General features: G+C 37.6%; 1 protein-coding gene across 1 annotated transcript in view; it reads left to right on the plus strand.

Moving 5' to 3' along the window:
- LOC108777140 (uncharacterized) overlaps window positions 1-10,783 on the plus strand; it is a 45,855-nt gene extending 35,072 nt beyond the window's left edge. The window contains 9 exon segments of the mRNA XM_018543950.1: window positions 194-793; window positions 920-1,096; window positions 1,316-1,499; window positions 6,881-7,008; window positions 7,104-7,553; window positions 7,647-8,013; window positions 8,101-8,531; window positions 9,679-10,087; window positions 10,725-10,783. Coding sequence (XP_018399452.1) covers window positions 194-793; window positions 920-1,096; window positions 1,316-1,499; window positions 6,881-7,008; window positions 7,104-7,553; window positions 7,647-8,013; window positions 8,101-8,531; window positions 9,679-10,087; window positions 10,725-10,783 — 2,805 coding nt within the window.
- Window positions 10,784-11,634: the final 851 nt, after the last annotated feature.

Here is an 11,634-nt window from a genome sequence, read left to right on the forward strand (position 1 = left end):
TATGAATTATCTGTTCATTAACTTTTTATTGTATTATTGATGTAATGTTTGTTACTGTCGTTGTATTTATAGATATATTAAAATATAGCGGCTGAGTAATATACAACTAACATCAAATATATATATACCTATTTTATTCCTATTTATATTTTATATACCTATATATATGTTTGTGCATGTATCATGTTTCTAGGGTGTAAGAAGTACTGTAGAAAAATTGGAAAATTGCAAATTTTCTTTGATGGAAAGGTATACAGCTCATAAAGAAGAAAATTTAGAGATTTCAAGAATACTTGCTATATTTTTAGATAAACATAATATATTACAAGCTTGGCTAACTAATATTGCTAAAATCTTTCTTCAAAAACATCAAAATATGGGCAGCGATTTGGCAATGGCATATGATTTTCGTCAAATTCATTGTCAATTTTTAGTCGAATTAGAAAATAAAAGTGAGGAGGTAGATCATTTGGAAATTCTTCCAATCACAGAACACCCTGACGAAATACAGAAATACGAATTACAATTAAAAATAAAAAATCTTGAAGACGAATTGACAAAAATAAAAATTGCTATAGTAAAAAGGATTGAATTGAGTACCATTTATATACAGTTCTATGAAATTGTGGAAGAACTGACTTATGAAATAGATTTTATTGACAACAAATTGAAAAATGAAAATGTAATAGATGAGGCTACATTTAATGAATTAAAAGAAAGATGGAAATCTTTTGAGTTTCTTTACAATAAACTTGACAATCATGCAAAGACATTGCTCAATGAAACAAACAACGTAAGCAATTCATAAAATATTTTTAATTTTTTAATTTTAATAAGAAAATTTAACGTTATTATTGTGTGTGTAAGAAAGATGTATCCACATTCTTTCAAAAATTGTATCGATATTCTTTCATGATAGATTGATGACTTTTATCTCGACGTATCGCAAACTTGTCTGTGTGTTCAAACTCTTTTAGAAAAGTTTGCTAATCGGCAATTGATTATAACAGAATGGTGGAAAAAATGGCAGATTACTGTCGAAGTAATAAGACAAAGACGGATGGAATATGAACAGAAAGTAGAAGAAAGTAAAGAGGTGTGATTTCTAATTTATATTATCAAATTTTGTATTTTTTTACTATACCTATTTATTTTAGATTTAGTTTATTTATAAACGTAGAATTTATTTTTATTTCTTATTTATTTAAAATAAGACAATATAAAAAGAAAATTCGATAGAAAAATATTTGTATAAAATAGTGTTATTTTTAACCTTTTTGCTAATTTTTATTACTATCGATTTATTCTGTTGTAGACATTAGCGTGGATAACAAAATTTGAGATGACACTATATCCAGTGATAACAACACCATCTTCTAGAATAACTGATATTTTGGATAATTTGCAAGATGCACGAATTCGGATTTCATCTAAATTAAACAACGCTCTTCATGAATTAGATACCAAAATCGAAAGTATTCAAGTATTTGTCGAAAGAGGTAACTAAAATATATTTATGTTATTTATAAAGATAAAGAAACCCTTCAAAATTTAAATCAAAATATACAAAAAGGAGTCAGTGTGGAAAACAATACACAATATGTTAGTAAAAAATTCTAATAAATGAAATATATTTTTTAATTGCAATAAAATAAATATTAAGTCGCAAGAAATAACAAACGTACATTCCGGTTTCGTTATTAAATCCTCACAAAATACTACAATAAAAATTGCAATAATCAGCATATTTACTTGTATAGATATACATATCGCTGTGACCCACAAGAAAATTTTCAATCTTTTAAAAACGTTGTCGAATACAGTTGCAAGACTGATTGTGTGTATCCGTGTAAAAATCTTTTTTGTTGTAATAATAATGATTATTACAATGAAAAAATTTGTGTTCACTGTGTTATAATAATAATGATAATAATAGTAGTAGTAGTGGTAGTCGAGTGTTATCCACACCAATCGTCCATTTATCATCGAACTTCAACCTGTAAGCAATAACAGCAGCTGCTGCCACTATTGTGAGATGGAGTGGTTTAATGACAAATAGCAGTTCCATTGCCACTGGCATTGTCTTCATTACCCCCAGAGCACCTATTAAAATGAAAGCTTTGACACGTTCCAGCGATGTTCGAGCCTTAAACAGTTGTGTCCTAGACTACCAGATCACCGTAACGTAGAGTAATCTTGACCGGAGCACTGCCGAGTATAGCCAGAACACCCTGTCCGGCCTCTGGTTTGCTCAAAAGTCCTTCCAAACATCCAGAAATATGGACAGGCTTTTTGGCACACCGCTTCCAGGTACAGCTTCCAGTTCAGCCTTTTATCCAGGATGACTCCCAAATATTTGACTGACATTTCGGGAATCAGTCTGACTCCTTCCAAGATGGGCCTCTATATGGAGCCCACCTTGTATTTGCGGGTGAAAATTACGAGAATTGTCTTTTCTAGAATTACCGATAGGATCGTTTCTCTAAACCATTCCTCAATCACTTCTAGAGCCCCTTGTGTGAACTCGAGGAGTATACCAAGGGAAGGACCTCCAATCAGGATGACTAAGTCATCAGTGTATCTGATTGACAAGAAGCCCTTGTCATTGAGCCTTATAAGTAGCCTGTCTGCCACTAGGCACTACGGGAGCAGTGAAAGAACTTCTCCTTGGGGGAAAACTCTCTCCTTCGATACTCATTGTAACAAGTGAGATGATTACCTGGCAACCTAGCATTCCCCGGATTCACTCAATCAATTTTACGCCCCATCTCGCTGCTTCAGCACACACTACCCAGTGTGAAGTGTTAATGGCTCCCTTGATGTCCAAGTAGGTGTCTACTAAGGACCACCTTGCTGGGGTTGCCGCTCAGTGATGAACACCACCGAGTGAAGAGCCGATATACTCGAGTGACCAACCCAGTATGCATGCTGATTACAGTACAATATGGTTCTCGAGCTAGCACATGATTCCTGATGTAGACATCGACTGGCCTTTCCAACGTTTTAAAGAGGAACGAGGTTGGACTGATCTACCTTAGCAGAGGTATGGCTCGTTTTTCCCCCTTTGGGAATGAAGACCATTCTCGTCTTTCTCCACGCCAGAGACGTGTACCCGAGAGCCCGACAAGCATTCAGCACCTTTATAATGGACAAAATTACTTGGTCTAACCCTTCCTGAAAAAGGTCCGGGAAAACAAGGTTTGATCCCGCCGATATGAACTGTTTAAAGGATCCAATCGCCCATCCGACCCTACCTGGTCTTATTATTTCAGATGCTAGCCTCCAGTCACCGGCACGTGCTCTGAAGGAGCCTACGTTGGTTTCCGAAATACCTGTTCACACCCTTCTAAAAACCAGGAAAATTAGTCTCCAGGAGGTAAACCACACATTGCTTCCGGATACCATAGTGCCATTCGGTAAACAGCTTCTAGTGCTTGAACAGCTTCTAGTGTGACATCTAGATTTTTGGACAGAAATCTGAAAACCTTAGCGGTTGAAAAAATTTCTTCCACCGACTCGCAGAAGTCCGGCCAACTCTTCTCCTTTGCTTCAACCACATAGTCTCTGTACTCCTATGTATTCCTGTAAATGTCCCATTCAGAGATCCGACCCGTATTCCTTACTGTATTTCATGCCCGGTGAGCCTTGGCCTTCAGAGTCTGCAGCCGTGGATTCCACCAGGGTGTTCCTCTGTTGTTTGTGAATGTCTTAGCCGAGCAATTTGCTCGTCACTAGATTCCAGTAACTCCCCTCCCTGTTCATTCGTGTCGGTACTACCCCAAACGATTTGATGCGCATTAACATCGCACTTCACTACTAGGGGCAGCCCTTCTTTTTAGCAAAAATTTGCCAGCTTAATCATCTCCGGTGGTGGCACCTCTTCTCCATACGGAAAGAGAAACTCCAGCTAGTCTGAGCAAACCAGCTTTTTGGTGCCCCCAGAGCTGCCAGTTGCCTTTACCTCTGCCACTACCAGATCTCTAGAACATAACTCGAGTAGAAGGTACGCTTCTAGATCCTTGACCGTAACGCATGCTCTGAGTTTTTTTTCAGTGAGTCCCTTGAAGAGTTTTCAACATGCTGCTACGCCGCTGACAAATCCATGAACGATTCGTGGCTCTTGTATCAGGGAAATGGCTGCGTGCATCATAGATTTGCGCCTAGCTAGAACCGTCGAGGTTCTTTTCCTGTGGTGCAAGTTAATTTGGGTAACTTCGATTACTGACCAGCTCATCTAGTTGGACTAGTCTTTAGATCAAAGTTCTTCCCCTCCCCCGATTCCTCACTATGGAACCGTGCCATCTTAACGGTGATTTTCTCGATCTCATGGCACATCTTGAAGCCCCGCTCCCTCAATTTGAGAAGACTGGACTTCAAAATGCCGAAAACGAAATTCTCTCCATCAAGAAAGGAATTGTTACCTATGTTTTCAACAAACACGCTCCAGCTTAGAGCGTCGACGCCCGGATTCTGCCTCTCCAGCTGCGCCAGGACAGCAGCCGCAGATCTCGGAATCCAGACCACAGTTCTGTACCGCCTTTGAATATCCTCCAGGCTCACCATTCTGAGCTTGGCGCCCTCATAGGACGCGATGCTCCCCTGGCTTATGAGGCTTTCCAGCCACCCGAGAGATACCGCGTCCTCACTTCTAATAATGATTGCTCCGTTTCTGAGGGTAGCCGGTCCCACGAATCTAGGCAGAAGACCTTCTTGGATCCCCTCCATCTCTGCCAGTATCGCCTCTGAAAAAGGGTCAGCTGTTCCAGAGTTATTCTCCTCTCCGAGTGTCTCTCCGGAACAACCGCCCTCGTCAACGATCAATTATCTTGCAAAGGTCCCAGTCGTTTGAGCCCTAGGATTTTTAATTGTTTTTTTAACCCTTTGCGGCAGTGTTCCCTGTAGGGAACACCTTTTTCGATCGAGTTTTTTTTTTTAATTAGGAGCTCAAATCACGTTATATGAAGGCAGTTTTTTTTCCATTGACTTTTATATATTTTAGAGATGTGATTTCCTTGGCTTTAATGTGTTTGTTGTTTATTTATATAAATAAATAAAGCTCGGAATTTCATAATTATTTTACAAAGAATGTGTGTCAAAGAGAAAGAAGGATGATAGGGTAGCGAAAATTAGTATATAAGGGTTTTCGGTGTCGCTGATCACGAATCTGCCATAAGAATTTCAAAATTTTGAATCCAAGATGGCGGATTTAAGACGGCGACCTACAATTTTCTTCATTTCTAATCCTGAGTGAATAAAACGGCGTTTACGGGTGTTTTGGGGGGGATTTTGATCACGAATCTGCAATCAAAATTTAAAAAATTTGAATCAAAGATGGCGACGAATAATTTCCTAACAATTTCCTTCATTTCTAATCCTGAGTCAATAAAACTTTGTTTCCACTATTGTGCACAAAGAACAGTTCGTGAACTCGTTTCATGTATAAAACTTTTCACCGTCAGAAGACTCGCTACTTTCGCGCTCGAACTACTTGGAAATACGTATAAAGTGGTTGGTTGATCGTGATATGACCATACAATTTTAGTTAGATTTGGGTTTAGGACTAAAAATGAAAAAAGTCGTTGGTCGCCATCTTGAATCCGCCATCTTGGATACAGAATTTTGAATTTCTGATGGCAGATTCGTAATCAGCGACCTCAAAAACCCCCGAGTACCCAGTTTCATCTGGATCAAGTAACTTTTTACATTTTGGACGGCTATCTTGAATCCGCCATTTTGAATTTCTAAAATTCAGATTCGTAATCAGCGACCTCAAAAATCCCCAAGTACCCAGTTTCATGAAAAATGGTTCATCAGAAAAATGTGTGCCGGAAAGGGTTAACTGAAGGAGGGGTCAGAGCCCACTCGGCTCTTTTTACCAGTGATCCCCTTTCCCCTCTCTTCCAGCGTCATGGAAGCCCGAGAGACACGTACCTGCCTTTCGAGAGCCTCCCCTCTGTCCCTCTTGACCCTCCTTTTTCGCTGCGGTTCCTCTTATGAGACACCCCCCTCCCCAGAGTTGTTGCCCATACCGTCCCATTACTTCCTGAATTCGTACAGGTCCACTCCGAAACGGAAGTCGCATTATCCGCTGCAGCGATCGCCTCACTTCCTAAGCCCATACAGGCCCGTCCTTGCGTCACAATCTCTTCGCCTCCACAAAATGCCCGTTTGGGATCTCGGTTGCGTCATTGATTTTAAGTTTTTCGAACTGATCCATTTTGATCCCATGAGTAGCTAAGAAAGTGTAAGGTCCGTCCACGCAGAGCTTTGCGTGCGTGAGTGAAGCTAGATACTCTGGTGTTTCGCCCGGTTCCTCAGATGCATTGTTACCAACACTGCACCCCCAGTACCATGCAGCCCTCGCCACGATAACTTCCAGCTTGATTTTAGAGTTGGTCCACGGCGACAGCTTTCCCGGTCCCATACAGAGTTTTACACCTGGAAGACCAATTATTACTGCCACTATCCAGCGGGTCCCCGGCCTAGATATAAAACAGGGTTTTATACCTGGAAGATCGGGCCCCTCCCTCCCGTACATCCTCCGATCCGCCATCTGGAGACACGTTCGGGTAACTTACCGCACAGGTTTTTCGTTGTAATGTAAAGAACAATTTTTGCAACGTACTTCAAAAATGAAATCAAAACAAATCATTGAAGAAGTTATCTCACAAAACGATTAGAGCCATTAAACCATCACCGTAACAAATTGCAACATAACATTCATGTCATTATAATTAAAATGCATATACATACATCATTTTTTTTTATTAATATTGCCCATTGTTTCCCACGCTGACTCCTATCGTCTTCCTTTTTGCATATTTATATTATATGTTACATTTAAGGAGTCATATTTAATTAAAACATTTAATTAAATTAGATGAAATTAAAGCAACCGAGCAGATTTTAGGAAAACTTGTGCAAATGCGTGAAAAAGTGAATACTATCATTAAAGATTACGAAATATTATTAGAATCTTTAATTCTTATCTTTAGAAATCTTGAGAAGGTAAGATAGATTTTAAATATGATATAATACAACACCTTTTAATTTATATGTATGTCTTGGAATATATAAACTATTCTCCATTCGTTATTTTTAAGATTGAACGTAAAATTGAGGAAGCAAAACAAGAAAGTGAATGTGCCTCAAATTCTACAAAGTTGATTGACGTAGATGATTCTTTAAATAAATTTAACATATTAAAATCGTTTATTACGGAATCTTTACTACAAATACGTACAAAATCTGAAAAAATAATTGGCAATATTAGACTACAGGAGCCGCTAGAATTAGCAATACAAGATATTGAGAAATTAAACCGTATGATAGATTCTGTGCACATCAAGTTCGAATTATTCCAAACTGAAACGTCAAATCGTCTTGAAGAACATTTGCATCTGTGTATTTTTAGAAAGGATATCGAAAAAATTAATTCCGATCTACGTGAATTAAACGAACAGCTAAAAGAGATGGATGGAAGAATTGGTGACAATTTATCAGTATTGAAAACAACATTAACTACTTTTGAACAGTTTGAGCAAACAATAACGGTAAATAATATTACGTTAATTTTGCAATGAGAAGATTATAAGAAGGTTTAATATTATATTAATAGGAATATTAATTTCTATATTTGTTATTAGATTTTAGACAGACAAATTGAAACTTTTGTAAAAAAAACAGAAGAGACAATTGTTCCATTAACATCACAAGTGACAGATGAAATTTTATCTCTACACAACAGATGGGATCATCTGAAGAAACATGTTAGAGACACCAAAAAAAGAATGCATTTAAGCACTGACTATTTCGTGCTCTTAGAAGAAGCTAAACAGTGGATCAGGGAGGGTAATAAACTTTTGGTAATTACTGCACGTAAAGCAACAACCGTAAGAGTGCCTGAAGAAGCTATTGATTTACTACGAGAAATTGATGTTTACATAAAACCAGGTGAAGATCAACAGGAAAAGAGAATTGAGAAACTGAGACAATTATCAACAATAATTTTCGGTAAAAATGACATGATTTTAAGAAGAAAAAGTATATATCAAATAAAATAAATATGAAAAATGATATGTTCACAACATAATGTTTTAGGTACAGACAGACTTCCGCAATTTAATGAAATAATAGTAGAGAATCGGCAAATGCTAGATTCCTTCGCGGTTAGTTCTTCCGAGTTGCGTACTTTGAGTCAAAATTTACAGAATGCCGAAGATCTTCGAGAGAAACTACAAATCGAAACGTTAAAAGCTGACAAAAAGCTACAAGCTGTTAAAATAGAAATGGTCGCGGTGGAAGCTGCGAAGATAGAAGCAGAGGACTCGAAGAAACTTCCGGAACAGTTTGCCGCTGAGACTTTAGATAAAACTGAAATAGAGGCAAAAAAATTAAAAGAGGAACAAACACAAAAAATTGTTCCTTCTATCTCTCACTCTATCTCCGCCCAAACTGATGAGACCATAGTTGAAAAAACAATTCATAAAGCTTCCACTGTGACAACGAAAGAAATTCATATTCTTCAAAAGGTATGTTTTAAAATATGATTGAAGTTTGGAGCGGTCTAGGAGAGAAAATTCAATGCAAGCTTACATTGGGTGCGTTCAGCGGACTCAACGGTTGGAGTGAGCGCTCGCTTTTATTGGTGTATTCTTTTAGATCATTTAATCAGAATTTTAGATCTGGAAGAATACACCAATAATAGCGAGCGCTTACTCAACTATTGAGTCCGCTGAACGCATCCATTGAATAAACAGACATGCAATTGACAATTACTTGTATATACATGTGACCGAAAATTTTTATAGTATGTTCAAGCATTTCAATGAAAATCAGAAAGTGCGAGCATAATATCTGAGAAAATTAAAAAAAATAGGAGCGGATTGGTTGCTCCTTAAACTTCAAGTATACATAATAATAACATCAGCATGTTATTTCAGCATAGAAACTTATATCTACATAATCAATGAGAACATATAAATTTAAATTAACTTATCTAATACGAATACGGAGCCTAGCTTGGAAACAGTCTAGCTCTGATCTTTAATTGCTTATGTATATATATAACTTCGCATGAATTTATATACTAATATATATTGTAGTCCCTCCAAACTGCGCGCCGAACGATCGTCGGTCTTGAAACGCAACTCTATAATAAACTACCGCGGTATTATCACGAATTAAAACAAATTAATAATTAATTGATACTCTTTTGGTTATCTTATATCGATGTTAAATCTATTGTATGGCCTTTCTCCACTCTTACTAGTACTAGCGGCGGCGGTGGAAGCTGGCCCACGGACCACACGAGCCGTGGTTCTGGCGCCGGCTCTTCTTGCGGCCGCTTATGTGCTAGCGGCGGCGGTGGAGTGGCCATCAACCACTCCATTTTCTTCTGCTGCTGCTTAACGGATCGCTGTATCACGCACCCAACCGCTGGCACGTGCTTACGCGGCGGAGGGTACGTGACAGCCGGTAGTCTTAGGTCAGCTAGTCGAGCGTCGATTCCAGGGTTAGCTGGATCGTACTCTATTATTTCTGTTTGTTCAATGTAAGCTTGCGTTGAATTTTCGCTCCTGGAGTGCTCCAAACTTCAACAACATTGTTTTAAAGGGATATATGTATATTATTGATACATTATAAAAAACTGTAATATTTTACTTATGATTATTACAGATGGAAATCGAGAAAGATATTCCAGTTATTCAAACGGAAATTAGTCCATCAGGGAAGCTTGTATCCAAAGAGATATGCCACGAATTGCTCGAACATGCTAAAAAAACACAAATAAACGAAGTTGTTTCAGTAGCTCCAGAATTCACAGTTCCTTTGAATAATGCGACGGTTCAAGAAGGCAAAGAATTCAGTTTTGAATGTCATCTAATTGGTCAGCCGATACCAAAAATAGTATGGTACAAAGATGGAATATCGATTTTAAATAATTCAGACTATTTAGCAACTTATGCAAACGGCGTTTGTATTTTAAAAATAGAAGAAACATTCGCTGAAGACTCTGCCAAATACACTTGTCGTGCATTTAATATCCATGGTTCCGTCGAAACATCGGCCACTCTCACTGTCAAAGGTAACTTGATTTATGAACTTGATATGCAAATATTTTATTAACTATATATATAATACGAGGAAAAGTCAATAAGTTTTTAGAAAAACATAGTAAAACACATTTTTTTTTATCGATTCTTTTTATTTCTCTACATAGTCTCTTTTCAGCTCGATACACTTGATCTAACGATTCTCGAACTTTTTCAAGCCGGCCGAATAATATGATTTGTCCAACCCTTCAAAATACATAAAATGTATGTAACTTTCGGGTGATTTTCGAATTGCCTCCGCCTTCCGTTATCCCCCTCACCTCATGACGCTCGAGCGACATTTAGACCGCGCGCGGTGAGGTGAGGTGAGTGGGACAGCGGAAGACGAAGGCGATTCGAAAATCGGACGAAAGTTACATACACTTTATGTATATTCACTTTGTACTGACACCTTTAATTAATAATATATCAGTTACTTTTCATGGTAATATATTATTATTAGATAAAAAGGTTTAAATTTTTGAGTATTCTTATTTGAACATGGCTTGAACTTTTCATTTTTATACGTTCTTCCTTCACATATACAGTCCGTCTAGTAACAGTGTGGCAGGCCTATCTCAAAGATAAATGGCTTATTAGACTTAAATTTATATTGATTGTATTTAGTAGGATTATGGTCAAAATGCAATTATATCAATGAGGAGTCTAGTCATCAGCTGTGTCTATAACAGACTGACACCTCCGAGGCATACTTTCCACTAAAGAAATCGCTTATTCACGTTGGAAAGACCTCCAGATTCGTCGAATTTCGTTTTTTAAGCGCTTCGAAGTTGAAGTCGGTCTTCCATCGAAGCTTCCTCTTGATGAGTGACCATATATTTTCAATGGGATTCGCAACGGGTGATTTTGAAGGTCAGTGGAGTGTCTTGATGTTATTTTCCTCTTTCCAGGACATGCAGAGCCGGCTTCGGTGTTTGGGGTCATTATCCTCCTGGAGTAACCAATCTTTATCTTTACTGATAAACCAGCGTTGGGCGGACGGTATCAAAGCTTTCTGATATATTTTTAACATTTTCTCAGCATTCAGGTTGTCAGTAAAGAGATAAAGCCTGCTTCGAAACAAGATGCGTAGGCAGCACTCATTTTGAAAATCGTTTATTCTAACACAATTCAATTAACAACGGGTACTTTGCTTATAATGCATGCAGCACAAAGATAACAACTAATCGGCGAAATAAAAAATTTAGAGTATATCTTTACCCCAACTAGCAAGCTCACGTGATAATGACGTGATTATGAAGTGATTTTGATGACAATGCCGTCAAGTGACATAAATGGAACGTTATTTTGATGTCATTTGTAATACCAAAAGTTGACGTCACCGATATGACGTCAGCTAGATGTTACATTGACGTCATATATATGACCATTACTAATCAATTATTTTTTGTTATTATTTGTGTATTATTATTTGATGTATCATTTTATCCTTTAATATTCGATGAAAAAGAAGGATAAAGTGATATGTCATGCGCATTACACTTGCGGAATGATACATACACTAATATATACACTAATA

The sequence above is a fragment of the Cyphomyrmex costatus genome, unplaced genomic scaffold, assembly GCF_001594065.2.
Source record: "Cyphomyrmex costatus isolate MS0001 unplaced genomic scaffold, Ccosl1.0 scaffold410, whole genome shotgun sequence".
Taxonomy (NCBI): Eukaryota; Metazoa; Arthropoda; class Insecta; order Hymenoptera; family Formicidae; genus Cyphomyrmex; species Cyphomyrmex costatus.